The 21373-nt window shown below is 42.4% G+C and overlaps 1 protein-coding gene across 1 annotated transcript in view; it reads right to left on the reverse strand.

Annotated features, from left to right (window-relative positions):
* ADAMTSL1 (ADAMTS like 1) overlaps positions 1-21373 on the reverse strand; it is a 797811-nt gene that overhangs the window by 206451 nt on the left and 569987 nt on the right. The window contains exons 14-15 of the mRNA XM_040238476.1: positions 18599-18900; positions 11195-11324 (exon numbers count right to left, since the gene is read on the reverse strand). Of these exons, the coding sequence (XP_040094410.1) occupies positions 11195-11324; positions 18599-18900 (432 nt within the window). The remainder of the gene's footprint in view (positions 1-11194; positions 11325-18598; positions 18901-21373) is intronic.

Consider the following 21373-nt stretch of genomic DNA (forward strand, 5'->3'; position numbering starts at 1 on the left):
TCTGTTGTAACTTGTCCATCAGTGGAAGAAAAGAGAGAGACAGTATAATCATACATCTGGATTTACCAAGGAGGATGACAATAGTAATAGCATTAGTTCTCTAAAGGCGCTTGAATATGGTCTTCAAATCTGGACTCAATTTCTGTGGACGCCAGTGAGCTTTGGTGTGCTTTTGCTTTAAGGACTTAAAAGTTAGTATGGACACAGCCAAAAGGCAGCATATGGAAACTTTGGGAACTCAGCAGAAGATAAACCAATACTTGGAGAGCATGTTGAAACAGAAACCCTTAAAACAAGTTGTCTAAGGGGACAGTCCCTGTAAAGCTTTGAAAGTTCCATGATGTAAATTATAACGTGGTTGTGGTAACACCTTCTGCTCTAGCCATTTTAGGCAAATGTAAAAGAAAATTAGAAATTGGAAATCATTTGCGGCTCATCCGTGTGGGTTTTGTTAGCACACAATAAAATAGGCATTCTAGTTTGCTTTTAAAAGGGAGACTCTGTGACCTTGAAGATGATATTTAACTTTCTCATTTCAGTTTAGGATCCTTAAACTTCTTTCATGGTTCTTGCCAATCCCCAGAACCACCCTAGGTCTGAGAAAAGGGAATGGGGTTGGGGTTGGGGACAGAAACCAAGTACTGTTCCTGGAATTATGAGCTTTTTTCCCCTCTTCACTGTTTATCTATTCCACACCACTCAGCTGTTCTCTGTTGCAGAGAAATAAAAGTTTAGTTTAAAAAGTATGTTAGAACAAAGCTGCAGAAATTGCCTGGAATTTCCTTCATTTTCGGCCATCTGGCTTTCATTGTGGACTTCTCTCCCCTCCTCCACGTACGTTTACCAAATCTTTTCAACACATGCTGGCTGAGCTATCAAATGCTTATAATTAATAACAGTCAGACTACTTTTTTTTTTTCTTTTAAGGGAGTGCTTTCTGCCTTTCTTTGGGCTGCTCATGTCATAGCTATTATAAACTGGGGAGATGGTCAGTAGAGCTTAATTATTAAGACTTAATTGATAAGGAAGAAAAGCAAATCAAACTTGAGGTTAAGTCCTGAATGCAAACTAAAAATATTTCTTACTAAAAATGAAAGGGAAAGAGAAGATTAATTTTTCTGAGTGCCTACTATGATCCTATTCTAGAGATGAAGACTTTGAGAACCCAAAAAGATATATGACCTCTTGAAGGTCACAAAGCTAAACATGACAGAGCAGGATTCGAACACAGGTCTTAATCTATCTGTGGGGTTTTATTTTGGTGGTCTTGGGGATGGAGGAGATGTTTGGTGCGTGTTATTAAGGAGAAATCAAGTTGCCAAACAATATATGTAATATGATCGCATTTACAAAGGCAAAAGAATCTTATATATTTGTATATGTTCATGTATGTATACAAATGCATAGAAAAAGGTCTGGAAGGGTACCAAACCATGAACAGTGATGATCTCTGGGGAGAAGAAGGGTGTGGTTTTACAGAGCATGGTGGTGAAAGGGCAGCATGCTCCTTTCTTTACTGATTACTTCTGTGGTGCTTGAGTGTTAAAGAATGAGAATATTCATGAAATACTAGTACAATTCTAATACTTAGCTTTTTAATTAGGAACAGGGGGCAGATGTCTTTCCTAAAGACTGATCTTGGCTCCTGTTTGCATATTTCTCCCTTAAGCAGGTCTAACCTACCAGAGAAGGTGGGCAGGGTTGGGGGTGGTGGTGGTGGAATGTGGCCTTCTAGACACACATTATTGAAAGGATGGTAAAGATGTCTAAAATAATTTTTTTTTTTTTGGTTACAGTGTGTTAAATTTGTTTTTATACTTTTCTTCCCATAATTTCTTTTTTTAAATTTTATTTTACTTTACAATACTGTATTGGTTTTGCCATACATCAACTTGAATCTGCCACGGATGTACACGTGTTCCCAATCTTGAACTCCCCTCCCAGCTCCCTCCCCATATCATCTCTCTGGGTCATCCCAGTGCACCAGCCCCAAGCATCCTGTATCCTGCATCGAACCTAGACTGGCGTTCGTTTCTTATATGATATTATACATGTTTCAATGCCATTCTCCCAAATCATCCCACCCTCTCCCTCTCCCAGAGTCCAAAAGACTGTTCTATACATCTGTGTCTCTTTTGCTGTCTCACATACAGGGTTATCGTTACTATCTATCTAAATTCCATATATATGTGTTAGTATACTGTATTGGTGTTTTTCTTTCTGGCTTACTTCACTCTGTATAATCGGCTCCAGTTTCATCCACCTCATTAGAACTGATTCAATTTGAATAATTTTTATTCCTTGAACTGATACCTTCTCTGCTACCAACTTGGATGCAAAATTCTCACAGGTGTCAGCTTACAAGCAAAAATGGTCCCAATTTCTTCTGGCCAATTGTAGGCCAGGTTGTTAAGGAGTTAATACCAGTCTCTGCTGTCCTATCTTCTAATTCTCCTGACAATCACACCCCTCCCTGGGTAAAGCTAACCATGCACTCAAACTCCATTGTCTCCAGTCTCTCATCTGATAAAGTTTGTCTTCATATTCTTAACTTTGGGGATATTTTGCCATACATGGCTGCTACCATAAAGGGTTACTTATACTAAGGTTATTTATGTTTTAAGTTGTAAAGCCTTAAACATAAAGAAGAGATTAATAATAGCATTTTTAGCACTACCTGGTGGGTGGGAGAGACAGGATAAGAGGGATAGAGAGGAGAGAGTGCAATGGGGTCCAGCTATTATCAAGGTCTAAGCATTACTATGGGCTTTCCAGGGGGCTCAGTGATAAAGAATCCACCTGTAGTGCAAGAGACATGGGTCCAACCCCTGGGTCAGGAAGATCCCTGGGAGAAAGAAATGGCAATCCCCTCTAGTATTCTTGCCTGGGAAGTCATGTGGACAGAGGTGCCTGGCAGGCTACAGTCCACGGGGAAGGAAAAGAGCTGGACCTGACCTAGCAACTAAACAACAACGAAGTATTACTGTGCAAAAATTTAGTCCTAGTCCTTATACTCATTTATTCAATTAGCTTCTTTTTTTGGATGTGAACCATTTTTAAAGTCTTTATTGAATTTATTATAACATTGTCTCTATTTTACGTCTTGGTTCCTTGTTCGCCAGGCAAGTGAAATCTTAGCTTTCTGACCAGGGATTGAAAATGTACTCCTTGCCTTAGAAGGCGATTTCAACCACTGGACTTCCAGGGAAGTCCCATCAATAAGCACTTAATACACATCTACTATATGACAGACATTATTCTAGGTTCTAGAAACTGTACCTTCTAGGTTCTAGAAAGGTGAATATAAAGGAGGATTAAAACATGAAGCTGATAGCAAGGACTTTAAAATCTAGTCCTCTTCCATACAGATGGCCAAGAGGCACATAAAAAGATGCTCAATATCACTAATTATCACAGAAAGGCAATGAAAACTACAGTGATGTACATTTCACACCAGTCAGAATAACCACCATTAAAATGTCTGCAATAATTAATGATGAAGAAGGTGTGGAAAAAAGGGAACACTTCTATATTGTTGGTGGGAATGTAAACTTGTATGACTATGACAAAAAGCAGTATGGAGATTCTTTTAAAAATTAAAAATAGAACTACCATATGATCCAGCAATCCTATTCCTGGCCATGTATCTACAGAAAACTCTAATTCAAAAATATACATGCACCCCAATATTCATAGCAGCACTATTTACAATAGTTAGGACATGGAAACAACCTAAAATGTCTTTCAACAGATGAATAGATAAGAATATGTGGTATATAAGTATGATGGAACATTTGCAGTATCATGGATAGACTGGGAAATTATCATACTAAGTTAACTAAGTCAGACAGAGAAAGATGAATATCATATGATATCACTTATGTGTGGTAGCTAAAAAATGATACAAATGAGCTTATTTACAAAACAGAAATAGACTCCCAGACATAGGAAACAAACTTATGGTTACCAAAGGGGAAAGGGTGGGCGGAGATAAATTGGGAGTTTGGGATTAATATATACAATGACACCACCCTATGGCAGACAGCCAAGAGGAACTAAAGGGCTTCTTGATGAAGGTGAAAGAAGAGAGTGAAAAAACTGGCTTAAAACTCAACATTCAAAAAACGAAGATGGCATCCGGTCACATCATGGGAAAACAATGGAAACAGTGACAGACTTTATCTTCTTGGGCTCCAAAATCACTGCAAATGGTGACTGCAGCCATGAAATTAAAAGATGCATGCTCCTTGCTAGAAAAGCTATGACCAACCTAGATAACATATTAAAAAGAAGAGGCATCACTTTGTTGACAAAGATCCATGTAGTCAAAGCTATGGTTTTTCCAGTGGTCATGTTTGGCTGTGAGAGTTGGACCATAAAGAAAGCTGAGCACCAAAGAACTGATGCTTTTAAACTGTGGTATTGCAGAAGACTCTTGAGAAATCAAACCAGTCAATCCTAGAGGAAATCAACTCTGAATATTCATTGGAAGGACTGATGCTGAAACTGAAGTTCCAACACTTTGGCCACCTGATGTGAAGAGCTGACTCATTAGAAAAATCCCTAATGGTGGGAAAGACTGAAGGCAAGAGGAGACAGGGATGACAGAGGATAAGATGGTTGGATGGTATCACTGAGTCAGTGGACATGAGTTTTAGCAAGCTCTGGGAGATGGTGAAGGACAGGGAAGTCTGGCATGCTGCAGTCCACAGGGTCACAAAGAGTTGGACACGACTAAGTGACTGAACAACACCTACTATACAGAAAATAGAGATGTACAATACTGTACATAAAATAGATAAACAACAAGGACCTACTGTGTGGCACAGGGAACTATACTCAAATCTTATAATAACATATGGAAAAGAACATATATATATAATAACTGAATCATTTTGCTATACACTTGAAACTAACATAACATTGTAAATTAACTACACTTCAATAAACGAACAAAGCTAGTGGAGGTGATGGAATTCCAGTTGAGCTATTTCAAATCCTGGAAGATGATGCTGTGAAAGTGCTGCACTCAATATGCCAGCAAATTTGGAAAACTCAGCAGTGGCCACAGGACTGGAAAAGGTCAGTTTTCATTCCAATCCCAAAGAAAGGCAATGCCAAACAATGCTCAAACTACCACACAATTGCACTCATCTCACATGCTAGTAAACTACCACACAATTGCACTCATCTCACATGCTAGTAAAGTAATGCTCAAAATTCTCCAAGCCAGGCTTCAGCAATACGCGAACCGTGAACTCCCTGATGTTCAAGCTGGTTTTAGAAAAGGCAGAGGAACCAGAGATCAAATTGCCAACATCTGCTGGATCATCGAAAAAGCAAGAGTGTTCCAGAAAAACATCTACTTCTGCTTTATTGACTATGCCAAAGCCTTTGACTGTGTGGATCACAATAAACTGTGGAAAATTCTGAAAGAGATGGGAATATCAGACCACCTGTCCTGCCTCTTGAGAAATCTGTATGCAGGTCAGGAAGCAACAGTTAGAACTGGACATGGAACAACAGACTGGTTCCAAATAGGAAAAGGGGTATGTCAAGGCTGTATATTGTCACCCTGTTTATTTAACTTTTATGCAGAGCACACCATGAAAAATGCTGGGCTGGAAAAAGCATAAGCTGGAATCAAGATTGCTGGGAGAAATATCAATAACCTCACATATGCAGATGACATCACCCTTATGGCAGAACGTGAAGAAGAACTAAAGAGCCTCTTGATGAAAGTGAAAGAGGAGAGTGAAAAAGTTGGCCTAAGGCTCAACATTCAGAAGACTAAGATCATGGCATCTGGTCCCATCACTTCATGGGAAATAGATGGGGAAACAGTGGAAACAGTGTCAGACTTTACTTTTGGGGGGGGCTCCAAAATCACTGCAGATGGTGACTGCAGCCATGAAATTAAAAGACACTTACTCCTTGGAAGGAAAGTTATGACCAACCTAGATAGCATATTGAAAAGCAGAGACATTACTTTGCCAACAAAGGTCCATCTAGTCAAGGCTATGGTTTTTCCAGTGGTCATGTATGGATGTGACTGGGAAGAAAGCTGAGTGCCGAAGAATTGATGCTTTTGAACTGTGGTGTTGGAGAAGACTCTTGAGAGTCCCTTGGACAGCAAGGAGATCCAACCAATCCATTCTAAAGGGAGATCAGTCCTGGGTGTTCTCTGGAAGGACTGATGCTAAAGCTGAAACTCAAATACTTTGGCCACCTCATGTGAAGAGTTGACTCATTGGAAAAGACTCTGATGCTGAGAGGGATTGGGGGCAGGAGGAGAAGGGGATGACCGAGGATGAGATGGCTGGATGTCATCACCAACTCGATGGACATGAGTTTGAGTGAACTCTGGGAGCTGGTGATGGACAGGGAGGCCTGGCGTGCTGTGATTCATGGGTCGCAAAGAGTTGGACAGGACTGAGCGACTGAACTGAACTGAATAGAAAATTAAATCTGTATTTAAAAAAAGCAAAACAAAACCTAGTCCTCTCCAATAGACAGCTACTATTTTTTTAAGTGAGCTTTCTTGGTAGTTCAGCAGTAAAGAAATCTGCCTGCGAACATAGGAAACACATTGGGATCTTCCCTGGGTCAGGAAGATCCCTTTCAAAAGGCAATGGCTTTTGAAGAATACTGACTCCAATATTCTCGCCTGGGAAATCCCATGGACTGAGGAACCTGACAGGTAACAATCCACGGAGTCGCAAAAGAGTTGGCCATGACTTAGCGACTTAATAACAACTGTTTAAGTGTCCTAAAAAATGCAGGCAGTCTGTGCACATGTGTGCACATACAAATTGGAACAATCTGAATACCTCGTACTTGAGAACACAGTCAGGCATGAGAATTTATTTGCCTCAACCTGGTGAAAATTGGACATGTGCTTCTGATACCAGCTCTGCCAATCACACAGAGGAAATCAGATGGCGAGTTTCATCTCAGAGAGACTGCCCAGATAGGACATGCCTTCTAGGCCTTTGGTATTCTCTGTGTGATCAGATAACTCTGACCACACATGAGAAGAAAAGTAGCTTCCTACCTGGTATTCAGTAAGACAAATAACTTCCTGGAAAAGCTACTTCTCTTAACCGGCACCACCTCTAAGAGTCATAAGCCCAATGACCAAGATTTGAACATCACCTCTGTATATCCCACCAGAAATGCTATGGATTTTTCTATTTTGAATACATGGACATCAGCCAAGAGCCTAAAAGACAGGGTATAGAAACTTGGAGCCCATCAGGGAATATGCCAAACTGTGCAGGGAACGCTGATCCAGGCACAAGAAGAATTGTGAATCAGTGATTTAAATTAGTCCCAAATGAATAGAAGGTGCATAGAATAACACTCTGCTAAACCCCCTACTAAACACATTTTCAGATACATCTGACATAAACATTGAGCAGGAGATGTTTTTTTTCCCCTCATGTCAGACTGAAATATTCCACAGGCGATACACCTCTACACAGCTCTCATTTTAAGAGGAAACTCTGCTTTGGCTCTTGGACGGGAGGTGAAGGGAGCGAGTCATATCAGGCCATTCTGGCCCCCTTTGTTGTTTTAACTAGCATCATTCCACGAAAGCTCAGCTGTGTAGAGCTGGCCGAAGAAAACCCTGGCCATGCCCAGTAAGACGTTCTGCCCTTCAGTCTGATGGTTTGCTGGTGGAAATTAAAGCCCTGGGTTGAACTGGAGCAAGTGAAACAATGTTAAGCCCAACAAGAGTCTTTGTTTTCCAGTCAGTAAAAAGGTCCTAGAGGAAACTAAGCTTATCTAATTTTAACTATAGTCTATACTTGGAGGATGGGAAGTAACATCTTGTGTCCTATTTTTTTCTGCTGTCCCAGGAAGGCAGGGGTTTAGTGGCTGAAAATCCAGGGAGATTTTTAGTTTGTCCCAGGGACTGACTCCTTGGGCTTGCCTCAGGTCATCACAGCATTTGGATGTCATGACACCACTGAAATGTGGTTAGAAAGACCCTCATGCCTGTTTTTAAAGTGTTAGTAAACAAGCAGAATAGCACTGATTATCAGCACAAAGCAGCAGCAGCAAACGCTCCTGCCTACTGGGCCAGAAGAGCTATGGGATTATTTGAACAGGACCTGGTGACCTTGGGTCATTTTGTATAGCTAGTTCCTTTTACAGATGTGGACACAGAAGCGGCAGGCATCTTGCTCAGTGCCACACAGGGCTTCCTGATCTGGTAGCCAAGGCCCCCAGAGGCTGTTCTTCCTATATCCCTTCTGCTTCTTCCTATATAGGAGGCTGTAGTCAAAGAGAGGGGGTCTAGACTTCTTGCCCATACAGTTAGGTCTTAGATTCACTGATAAACAGTGAGATCAGGACGCAGAAGTGGGCAGGCATAGAAAAAGAGTTTTCTCAGAATTCCATGAACTGAATCTAGGCTTTTTGTGGCCCAGCCCTTGACTCTATTTTACTGGCTGCTGTTCTCGTGGGTGAGGGGCTGCTCCAAGCAGTGGCTGACTGATTTTCTGGTTGCCTTAGAGGATATGGCACTAATGGTCTCCTTCACTTCTGAACTTAAAGAGGGATCAATAGACAGAACAACTTTTCAGATCAATAGACAGAACAACTCTGGCAATGAGCTGGAGAGTGTCACTGTGGGATTGTGTGCCCTGAAATAATCTGACGAGGCCTGCAATCTGTATCTTCTAAACCCCAAAGAAAGGCATCTAACTGACTGAGATCATCACGACCCAGATAATCACGATGGTGTGATCACTCACCTAGAGCCAGGCATCCTGGAATGTGAAGTCAAGTGGGCCTTAGAAAGCATCACTACGAACAACGCTAGTGGAGGTGATGGAATTCCAGTGGAGCTATTTCAAATCCTGAATGATGATGCTGTGAAAGTGCTGCACTCAATATCCCAGCATAGTTGGAAAACTCAGCAGTGGCCACAGGACTGGAAAAGGTCAATTTTCATTCCAATCCCAAAGAAAGGCAATGCCACACAATGCTCAAACTACCACACAATTGCACTCATCTCACACACTAGTAAAGTAATGCTCAAAATTCTCCAAGCCAGGTTTTAGCAATACGTGAACCGTGAACTTCGAGATGCTCAAGCTGGTTTTAGAAAAGGCAGAGGAACCAGAGATCAAATTGCCAACATCCGCTGGATCATGGAAAAAGCAAGAGAGTTCCAGAAAAACATCTATTTCTGCTTTATTGACTATGCCAAAGCCTTTGACTATGTGGATCACAATAAACTGTGGAAAATTCTGAAAGAGATAGGAATACCAGACCATCTGACCTGCCTCTTGAGAAACCTGTTTGCAGGTCAGGAAGCAATAGTTAGAACTGGACATGGAACAACAGACTGGTTCCAAATAGGAAAAGGAGTACGTTAAGGCTGTATATTGTCACCCTGCTTATTTAACTTTTATGCAGAGTACATCATGAGAAACGCTGGGCTGGAGGAAGTACAAGCTGGAATCAAGATTGCCAGGAGAAATATCAATAACCTCAGATATGCAGATGACACTACCCTTATGGCAGAAAGTGAAGAGGAACTAAAAAGCCTCTTGATGAAAGTGAAAGAGGAGAGTGAAAAAGTTGGCTTAAAACTCAACATTCAGAAAACTAAGATCATGGTATCTGGTCTCATCACTTCATAGCAAACAGATGGGGAAACAGTGGAAACAGTGTCAGACTTTATTTTTCTGGGCTCTAAAATCACTGCAGATGGTGATTGCAGCCATGAAATTAAAAGACACTTACTCCTTGGAAGGAAAGTTTTGACCAACCTAGACAGCATATAAAAAAAGAGAGACTTTACTTTGCCAACAAAGGTCCATCTAGTCAAGGCTATGGTTTTTTCCAGTGGTCATGTATGGATGTGAGAGTTGGACTATAAGGAAAGCTGAGCACAGAAGAATTGATGCTTTTGAACTGTGGTGTTGGAGAAGACTCTTGACAGTCCCTTGGACTGCAAGGAGATCCAACCAGTCCATCCTAAAGGGGATCAGTCCTGGGTGTTCATTGGAAGGACTCATGTTGAAGCTGAAACTCCAATACTTTGGCCATCTGATGTGAAGATCTGACTCATTGGAAAAGACCATGATGCTGGAAAAGATTGAGGGCAGGAGGAGAAGGGGATGACAGAGAATGAGATGGTTGGATGGCATCACCGACTCAATGGACATGGGTTTGGGCGGACTCCAGGAGCTGGTGATGGATAGGGAGGCCTGGCGTGCTGCAGTTCATGGGGTTGCAAAGAGTCGGACACAACTGAGCAACTGAACTGAACTGAATTGACTGAGAAGTACAACAAGGAGTATTAGCTTGACCAGAAACCTATCATTAAATCCTAGAGGCAACACATTGCTTCTTGTGTGATACTCTGTAGAAACACAAGAAATATCCTGGAGTAACAGCAACCCCTTTCTCATCTAGGATTTGATCTGGGAACATTCCCCATTCCATCAGCACACTTGCAAGACTGGCTTTGGTTCTTTAAATGTCTCCTCTTGGAAACCAGAATCATAGATGAGATGGTAGAGCTTCTACAGAGACTTCAACAAGTATCTGAAGGGCAGTCTCCCAAGACACCATAAAATTGTGTGGACCAAAGCAATGACTGCATTTATGAACTAAAACTCAAGGTTGGATAATAATGAGACCCAGGCAGGGGTGAACAATGAAATGCTCTAATTGATTTTCTGCATGTGAAATGACACACGCACACTCCAGAGCACGCTATAATGAATCTGCATGCTGTGTGCAGAGGGATTTCATGGTGGCTCAGTGATACCACCCAGATCCTTCAGTTTCTGCAACCCACAAGCCGATCTGTTATGAGGGTGGGAGGGCGTGGGACACAGGCTGAGAGGTGGCAAAGACCCTACCTTCTGTGGTCAGTTCACGTTCCCCTGGGGAGAACGCATCAGTGGGGCCCGTGCAGATTCCGGCCACACCACGGGGCTTTTCCTTTGTGCACGGAGCCTTCTGGACCCTGAGCATGATCGCTGGGCTAGAATTCCAAAGCCCTGGTTTCAATTAACTTTAAGTGGATTTGACTAAGAGTTTGAACTGATGCTAATTGGTTTTCAAAACACTGGGTAACAATAAGCATTCTGATCTTGCCCATGGACAGACACACAAACCCTGTTCTGAACACACTCCTGGGCAGCAGGGCAGCTGGTGCACCCCTTACCTTGCTGGGCAGGGATCCAAACTGCAGGATTTCAGAAGCTGGGGGGGCCGCCGGCTGGTCACGCACAGGTTCTCATCCACGGGCTCCCGGGTCTGTTTGTTCAGGCAGCTCACCACAGCCTCCTGGACACCTGTGTACAGATGACACCCATCAAGGCCAGAGCAGGCATGCGGGGGGTGAGCAAGTGTAGATATGCAGCTGGTGGGAGGTCTCTGAGACTGGGAGGACTAGCTGCGTATCAGGTAGTTGAAAGCTTGGGACTGCCCATCTCGTCAGGCATCAGTCTATCTGGAGAAAGCACTCAGGAGTTTGTGCCCCTTAAGCAGGGCAGCTCCCCCATTGGGGGAGAGGCTGCTACCAGGACTGCTGAAATGCTTGAAAAAGTACCAACCAGCTATGCAGCTGCCCATACTGAAAAAGGATAATTTAAAGCAGAAGGAGAGCAGGGTGACCAAAATAATGACCCCAAGACTTCACACATTGTATTTTAATCAACAGGAGATGACTATACTTAGAAGGCAGGCCCAGAGCCACATTGGAATAGCCAGCATTCTGTAAACTGCTATGCATCTGGGGCCTTGAATCCAGTGCTTTTCTGGTTTCCTATTGATTTTGGTTCATTTCTTTAGTGACCTAGAGCTGCTTGGGGAGCTTCCCTGGTGGCTCAGATGGCAAAGAATCTGCCTGCCTTGCAGCAGACCTGAGTTCCATCCCTGAGTCAGGAAGATCCCCCAGAGGAGGGGACACGGCAACCCACTCCAGTATTCTTGCCTGGAGGATCCCATGGACACAGGAGCCTGGTGTGCTACAGTTCACGTGGACACAAAGAGTTGGACATGGCTAAGCAACTAACACAGGGCCACTTGGGGTGCTGGAGTGAAGAGAGAGAGAGCAAGACACCTAATGATGGCATTCACGGAAGACAATGTTCCTACCACTACCCACGCACCCCTGACCACAGACCTAGTGAAATAGGAGTTTGAGGAGTGACTGGCATATAGTCACTTGGTGGGTTTTCATGGGGCAGGGACATGTGTAACCCGATAATACAGTGTCAAGACATTTCACCTTGCTTCCCACAGTCATGACAGCAATAGGAAAAATTCATAGAGTGCACATTATTAGCCAAGTATTGAGGCAAGAAGTTTGACATGCCCCATTCAAACCTCTCAATAACTCCACAAGACTCTATTCCCATTTTACAGATAAGGAAACTGAGGCTTAGAAGGGTGAAAAGACTTGCTAAGCTTACAGTTGATAGATAATGAAGTGGCACTGGTTGTGCTTTAGCACTGGAGCTTTAATGACTGAAAACATTGACATTTAAAAATACTATGAGGCTGTTATAGCTTCTGGAGATCTTCAGGAATAACCTAGACATTTCTTCGGAATCATTTCAGCAGAGTTCAGTTGAAAGAAGAGAAACAGGACGTTCTTGATAATTTTCTGTTAGTCACTTATAGCCATATATGTGTGTGTGTGTATATAAGCACATATATATATATCTATTTATATATTCAGATAAAGATATCTGTTGTTAAACATTTGTATATAGTTATGGCAGAGTATGTGACAACCCATAAAATTAGTTTTATATATAAATACACATATACTTTCTTTTTAAAGTCTTCTGCATTGCTTCATTAGGTAGTACCTAAATATAGTACAACTGACCTATCACTTATCAGGCCTGTTACTCTCTTCCTCCTATTGATCCTATGTTCCCCCAAGAAGTTATCACTCTGATCACAGGCACATGCTTCCCGAGGTGATATTACACTGACTTAGAAAGGGCACTCACCAAGGCCATCATTTAAAAAGTGACATTTTAAAGTCAGAATCAGAACTGCCTTTTTTTTTTTTTATTAAGTCTGACAAATCAAACATTAAAAAAAACTGTCTTAGTATTTACCCTAGCTGTGAATGTCAGTTTTTTCTAAGCCATTTTATGAGCTTTAAAAATTTAATTTAAATATATCACAGCCAGGTCAGGGTGGAGCATTGGAGATTTATGCTAGACATTAAAGATATTCCATCATATTCTGGAATGCTGACTCCAGGGTGTTCTCCTGGTTGCAGCTGGGATGAGCCTCTTGAAATTCATGGTGTGATAATATAGCAAAACATTTCATAAGAAATTATTGGTATCATCGTTGATACTTCCCACTGGAACAGTCTGGCATTATTAAGGTCGTGACGACAAGGTGTGGACAAAGAGAACTACTCCATACAGAATCTAGAGCTGTGATTCTGTTCGAAATTAAGGTTTCAATTCATCTGCCGACCTGGTAGTATTTCAGAGATTCGAAATGTTGCTCTAAAATAAAAGATATTTTGGCTTTAGTCAGCTATCGAAAAGCTCTTGAATTTGAGTTAGCAGTACCTGAAGGAGGAAGTGATTATACAGCTTTTGTCTCCTGCCTCATATGAAAGGGCTTGCTTTGGGGGGAGGGTCATGTGTGGAGGGGTATATTAAGTGATGTGACCCGTTTCTCCTTTGTGAAGCCTGGTTTGTAGAACTGAGGTCCTTCCAAGTCTGCATGGAATGGGGTTGCAAGGGTTAAAGTCTACACAGGAAATCTTCTGAGACACAGGGAACATGTTTACGTGACTCCACCGAATAATCCTAGCTCAGGTTAAAAATCACCTTTGAGGTAATTAATTGCTGAGATTAAGAAGCATTCCAGAGTTACTACCTTCTTCTAGAAGGATGGCCTCCTCATGGTTCAGGGGTCTGTTGTCATAGCATTCCTGGGTGGGGCCTGGGGTGGTGGAGCCTAAGGGCAGAGCTCTGTGTAATGAACGAGGATCTGGGACCAGCCCTGTGGTCATCACAAGACATTTTTGTGGCATGAACGAATGAGATGCCTAAAGGGCAGGGTATTCCAAAGCACAGTGTGCAATTTGGGCCAAGGTGGTGGGAATGCGGGCCTGGAGGAAGCGTGAGAGAGCAGCCTGGGGATGGCGGTGTGGGAAGGTGAAGAGGGAAGATGTCTGAAGACTTCACCTGAGCTCACAGTATACTTGGCTCAGGGCAGTCAGGCCGGCTTGAGAAAAGTTAACTCATCAAGTGTGTACTCTTTTCCAATGGGATAACTTACTCGCCCAGAAGGACACTGTAAACCCACAAAGAACACACTTACCTAAGATCCTTTCTGATTCTGAGTTTTCTTTCTTGACAGAGCAAAAGGAGAGGATTGATAAGGAAAAGGGAGCAAGAGGGCAAGGATTTCACCTTTTAATATTAATACTTGCTGATGTCAGCTTCAAGTCTTCCCTCAGCTAGACTTTAATATCAATTTTACCATTTAAGAGATCAACAATAAAGCTGTTCAGGTTCAGATCTGCTCTCCTTGACTACACCTATCCATTCACATATGGGAAATTAAAATATAACCAGGAGATGATAGTGGGACCCAGGACACAGGTCTGAACAGATTAGGCTCACTTTCCATCTTCCAGAAAATGGAGTTTTCATTGTTTATATCTCCCAAAATAGCATAATTGCTACCTAATATTTGATGAGAACTCAGGGAAATGCAGCCACCAGCTACAGCCTAAATTACTAAGAGGTTCCTTCTGGTCACTACTTCTGCTGGGTGAAAGGTAACTTCTGTGTCTATCCAATTTCATCTTTTGAGATGGCAAAAACAATAAAATTTGTATAACCTCAAATTGATTTAAAATCTGTTAATCCTGCACATTTTTGATTGGCTTCAGAGGAATGATTAAAAATATCTTCAGCCTTGTGGGTTATATTTTGGTGTAGCTCAAAGGTGACAATGGTGATTGCAGCCATGAAATTAAAAGACACTTACTCCTTAGAAGGAAAGTGATGACCAACCTAGATAGCATATTCAAAAGCAGAGACATTACTTTGCCAACAAGTCCATCTAGTCAAGGCTATGGCTTTTCCAGTGGTCATGTATGGATATGAGAGTTGGACTGTGAAGAAAGCTGAGTGCTGAAGAATTGATGCTTTTGAACTGTGGTGTTGGAGAAGACTCTTGTGAGTCCCTTGGACTGCAAGGAGATCCAAGCAGTCCATTCTAAGGGAGATCAGCCCTGGGATTTCTTTGGAAGGAATGATGCTAAAGCTGAAACTCCAGTACTTTGGCCACCTCATGCAAAGAGTTGACTCTTTGGAAAAGACTCTGATGCTGAGAGGGATTGGGGGCAGGAGGAGAAGGGGACGACAGAGGATGATATGGCTGGGTGGCAGCACGGACTCGATGGGCGTGAGTCTGAGTGAACTCCAGGAGTTGGTGATGGACAGGGAGGCCTGGCGTGCTGCAATTCATGGGGTCGCAAAGAGTCGGACGTGACTGAGCGACTGAACTGAACTGAATGGTGACAATACCATAAAATGTTACTGCCAAACAATGGCTTCACAATATACATGTCCTATAACCGGAAACCACCTAGATTGTCCATTGACAGATGAATGGATAAAGAAGTCGTAGTACATGAATACAATGGAATATTACTCAGCCATAAGCAGGAACACATTTGAGTCGATTCTAATGAGGTGGATGAACCTAGAGCCTTTTAGAGAGTGAAGTAAATCAGAAAGAGAAAAATATTGTATGTTAACACATACATATGGAACCTAGAAAGATGGTGCTGATGAACCTATCTGCAGGGCAGCAGTGGAGATGCAGACAGAGAACAGACTTGTAGACACAGTGGGGAAGGAGAGGGTGGGACGAATGGAGAGAGCAGCCTGGAGTCATATCCACTACCACATGGAAAACAGACAGCCAGTGGGAATTTGCTGTATGATTTTAGGAGCTCAGACTGGTGCTCTGTGACCTAGGGGGGTGGGAGGGGGGGAAGGTGGGAGGCAGGTTCAAGAGGGAGGGGACATACGTATACATATGCCTGATTCATATTGATATATGGCAGAAACCAACACAATATTATAAAGCAGTTATCCTCCAATTAAAAATAAATTAAAAAAATTTTAATAAATGTCTTGTATACTGGTATAATTTTTTAGTGTGTTTGGGCATCATATGGATCATATGACCCAAGCATATTTTCACCACTTTGGCATTCTCAACTTTTAACATTTTAGGCATAGATATATTACCTTGGCACAGTGACACAACTATAAGTAAGCATGTACAGTTGTTGACAGTTAAAGACCTAAGACATTTCAGGAACTTTCCCTGCCTTGGATATAAATGATGTACACTTTATGTTATACAAATATCTCCTCAGATCCTATAAGCATAGATGAATTGTATATGAAGCATACAAAATATTATTTCCAAATCAATATATTCTGAAAACATTTTAAATGAAAAACAGTTCACATACTCTCAATGATTTGAATTTTATGCCCCTGGTTAGCAGGATGGTTAGAATCGTAAAGACAAAGGTATCTGGTTATTTACATATTCCACTAACGCATCATTTTCCCCATCTGCTCATAAAGTTCCACTTGGCTTAGAGATTCATAATAGAGGGCAGAAACAATTTTTTTCAAGGCACATTTGTTTCAGACAAAAGATCATGATTGTTCAATTCAGATGATCATGGAATCTGGGGATAAACACACACCATCCGAAATCCTGAGTAGTTCCTTATATTGCAATGAAGCAAATGCAGCCACTGGCTGTGTCCTTTCCATCTGACTTTTTAACTTGCCTGGGCCCAGAGATCATCAGAGCTTACTCAACATTTCTCCCTCATTAAACATGGGAGAAAAGATGTCCTCATTGTGAGTGGCGGGCGCCCCCAGCAACATGGATGAGTAGAGTTCCAAGAAACTGTCGTCCAGAATCAGATGGAAAATTTTAGGTTTTAAAATAACAGACTCTCCATGAAAACACTTAAGAACTCCACGGTCTGAAATTGGAAGACTTAGAAACAAACGAGAACCCCAAGGTCAAGACTATTAAATGCTTATAAAGTGACCTGATGGAGAAAATTGATTCTCTGCTTGTACTTGTTCCACTATCTGTTCCTTTTCAACTACACATGAACAATTTGGGCACACGTATTCTTACATTCCCAGTAGTGACAAAAGATGCTTTTATAAAAGAGTTTCCAAGATGTCATGGTGTAGAAGACAGTTTGGGAAATCCTTTTAATATAGATATTTTTATACCAGTTAAGAAAGAAACTTTGCTGGGAATGCAGATCCTTAACGTGACAAGAGGGGGTTATTGATAGCTAGGGAGGGAGATTTGATGGGAAATCAGCCAGCCTTTCCTTGCCTATCAAAATCTCTCTTGGGAGTGTATATGGGAGTTAGTAGCCATATGGTGGTGGTTTAGTCGTTAAGTTGTGCCCGGCATTTTGTGACCCCATGGACTGTAGCCTGCCAGGCTCCTCTATCCATGGGATTTTCTGGGCAAGAATACTAGAGTGGGCAGGCATTTCCTTCTCCAGGGGATCTTCCTGACCCAGGGTTGAACCAGAATCTCCTGCACTGCAGGAGGATTCTTTACCAATTGAGCCACCAGGGAAACCCAGTAACCATGTTTCCATTACTGTATTTTCTACAGAAGTACAAAAGATCATAATCTTAAAGAATTAATTACTGACTTAAATACCTTCTTCTCCCACTATGGTATCAATCACTAACACCTGAAATAGAAAAATGACTGAATCTGTTATCACCATGGACTAAACCTAAGAGAACTGGACATGGAAACATTGAACACTATTTAAATAATATTCATTCAGTGATAAAGCTTCAGGAACTCTCTAAGGGTTTAAAGAAGTGAGGTATGATGCAAGGACCCTAGACAGAGAAATAAACAGCAGGACTAGTCCCAAATATCACTGACTAGATGTGCGATCTTGCAAAAATCACTCAGCTCTCTGTATCTCAGTTTTCACATCGATAAAATGGCAGTGGGATCAGGCTTTAATCTTTAAACTCTTTTCCAGTTCCAGGTAACCTCAGTGTTAACTGTCATTATACATCCTTTCCCTTTGTCAACAGATATTACTTTGGCGACTAGCTGAGAAAGTCAGAGGTGGCGTACTCTGTCCTTGGGAACAACAGACGGTTTTGTCGTCTTTGATCTGGGTTCATACCACATGCACTGAGGCAAGGGCACAGACAAATAAAACTGAATGTCAAGACCATTGCCAGGCCCGTGTCAACAGTGTTTCTCGGTCAGATACACTGAGATATAGTGCAAAATATCAGAATGACAAGTGAAAGTAAAAGCATTACTTGTGTTAGCTACTCATAGCTGACAGTCTAAGAGAGACAGGCCTAGAGAGAGATACATCTGTGTTTCATTCAGTCTGCTTTAGGTTTAGAACGGTTTCCTCCCCCTCCTTAGCCTTCTTGGACTGGAGACAATCACGGGACAGGCAGAGAGAGACGCTACAGTGAAAGGCAAGAGGGTGGCAATGATCTGAGGCCTAGCCCCTTCTTACCTCCTCCACAGGACTCGGAGCACTTGGTGAAGCCCTCATACTCCCAGTCGTAGAGCTGGTCAAAGTCCTGCAGGCCACCCAAGAGGCCATCTGTCTCTTCCAGGTTAAGTTCGGGAGTCTCCCCGTGGCATGGTCCTGCGTAACAGGGGCGCTGGGACGCTGGCTTGGGTCCTTCACATTCGTCAACGGGCAGGTCGGCCACGGACTGAGAGAAAGACAGGAGCACCTGGCACCTGACTATTCGCACCTGCGTCCCCACACCACAGGTGACCGTGCAGGCCGACCAGGCCTCTGGGATGAACCTGCAGTCCGCAAGCAAACAAGAGGACAGGATGAGAAGCCCCAAGCAGGAGACCGCAGGCACCGGGAGGGGCCACATCCCACCTGCCACTGGGGCCCAGGGCCGTCTCAGGACGTGCTCAGGGCTCTGCCACCCTGTCCTGTCCTGTCCTGTGTGCTTCAGTGCAGCCCATGAGCTCATCTGCCAGTCTCTGGATTGGTTTCTTCGTGCGTGTCACATGCCCCCCCAGCTGGAAGATATTCCAGCCACAGACCACCTGCTTTCTCCCAGCTTTGCACCCACAGTGGTGGCTCTTCAGAGCAGGGAACTGATTTCTTCTCTCTTGATCTAAATTCTAGCCCTTGTGCCTCCTGCGAGATGTTGGCTATTCTTAAGCAGACTCATACTGATACTAAAAACTATAACAAAGTAAGCCCTTAGAGATATTTAAGGAAGTATATATATTTTTTGTTTTAGTCTGGATTTCAGATTCTGTAACTTTCTTTGCTTTTTTGCTCAATGTGCTTCCCAAGATTTATTTATATATAGAAAGAGAAAGAGGGTTTTTTTTTCTTTTTTTTTTTAAGTTTCCAAGAATGGAGCAAAGCCTTGTTCCTCACACATTCTTTGAATTAGTCTGGCCTGCGATTCTTTTTATATCTGAGAGAAAAGCCTGGCTACAAATTTAAATCCACAGGCATGTCGCCGTAAACTAGGAGTTTTGCATCCATACATGTTTGTTCGACAGCCTCCAGTCCCTCTCCACCAAGCAAAGTCACATTAATGAGAACTTCCCTGAGTTTCTCTAGAATGTAGGACAATATAAAAAAAAAAAAAAAAAGACTGTTTTCCTCCAACTAATCAACAATTGCCATATCTGCAATGACCTTGAGGAGTATCCAGGGAAAAAAAGCCCTGAGGGTACCACTAACATTTTCACAAAGTTAGTATAATAATCTGGAGAAAGGACTTTGGAATAAAAATCTTAAATTTTTTTTTTTCTATGATCCGACTGCTTTTGCACTGGGAGTCGTGCTGAGGAGGCATGCAAACCTGGCTCTTTAACTCTGATTTTGGCAGAAAAGGAAAGCTGTGATAAGAAGGTTATAGCATTAAGTCCCAGCAAGTGAAAATAGTTCCCATCTAGTTTAGGGAAGCTGAAGATCAATTCTACAAGGAAATTGATCCAAGTTTTCAAACTGGAAGAAGCAAAACAAAGTTGTGGCCTGAACCTGGGCTGTGTCCTGAGCAGGGAGACTGGAACAGAGACCCAGAGCCACGGTGTCTGAAGCAGGGAGGGGTCCCCTGATGAAGGATTTGACACTCACTACCTTTGAAGAGCCACCCCCAAGAGGAGGATGAGGGTCATACACAATCATGTCAGGAAGGTGGATTAAGGAGGAAGCATCACCCAGAATCATTCCCAAGAAATTCTCATCACAGGGTAGCCTCCCTCTTTTGTTTTTTAATTCCTGACTCCATCTTCTGGCTCCTCGGGGACGTGGTAGGGAAAACGCATCCAATAAGATTAAAATATCTTTCTCTCTTTAAATAATGCTACCTGTAGCCGTCTTTTAGTAATATAAAACCAAACTCTGCAATCAAAATAGTTTTAACCTTCTTATTATACATTCACATCTGTCTGCCTGAGTCCTGGGACAAAAATCATAACAAAATATACAAGCACTGATTTTTACAACCCAGGTATAGACAGAAAGGAAAATATACACCATGCTGCTGCTGCTAAGTCGCTTCAGTCGTGTCTAGCTCTGTGCGACCCCATAGACGGCAGCCCACCAGGCTCTCCCGTCCCTGGGATTCTCCAGGCAAGAACACTGGTGTGGGTTGTCAATTCCTTCTCCAATGTGTGAAAGTGAAAAGTGAAAGTGAAGTCGCTCAGTTGTGTCTAGCTCTGTGCAACCCCATAGACAGCAGCCCACCAGGCTCCCCTGTCGCTGGGATTCTCCAGGCAAGAACACTGGAGTGGATTGCCATTTCCTTCTCCAATGCATGAAACTGAAAAGTATATAAGAGAAACCCAAAAGCAAGTGATAAGTCTTTAAACTTTGACAACAGTGAATACTGCTTCTTTAATAATGTGGTCCTGAATTTTGTTTTCAAATAAAAAAGATGACAAGATCTCAGAAAGAATAGTACCCTATTAGCTTTTCCTATCCAGTAAGGATTATTACTCTGTTGGCTATAATAGCCCTTTCAGTGACCATTACAAAAGACTAAGAATCAGATAGATTTTTTGGTAAAGAGCCAGATAGGGAAGATTTTAGATTCTGTGGGCTATGTGTGTGGGTCTTTGTTGTTGCAAAACTTAACTCTGTGAAAGCTGCCACAGGCAATATGAAACAAAATGAGTGTGGCTGTGTTCCAATAAAACTTTATTTATAAAAACTGGGGTGGGGAATGGGAAGGGAGATGGAAAGGTCTAAATTTGGCCTATTGGGCTATAGTCTTCTAACTCCTTCTATAGAACATTTAGC

The sequence above is a fragment of the Oryx dammah genome, unplaced genomic scaffold (genome assembly GCF_014754425.2).
Source record: "Oryx dammah isolate SB20612 unplaced genomic scaffold, SCBI_Odam_1.1 HiC_scaffold_1, whole genome shotgun sequence".
NCBI lineage: Eukaryota > Metazoa > Chordata > Mammalia > Artiodactyla > Bovidae > Oryx > Oryx dammah.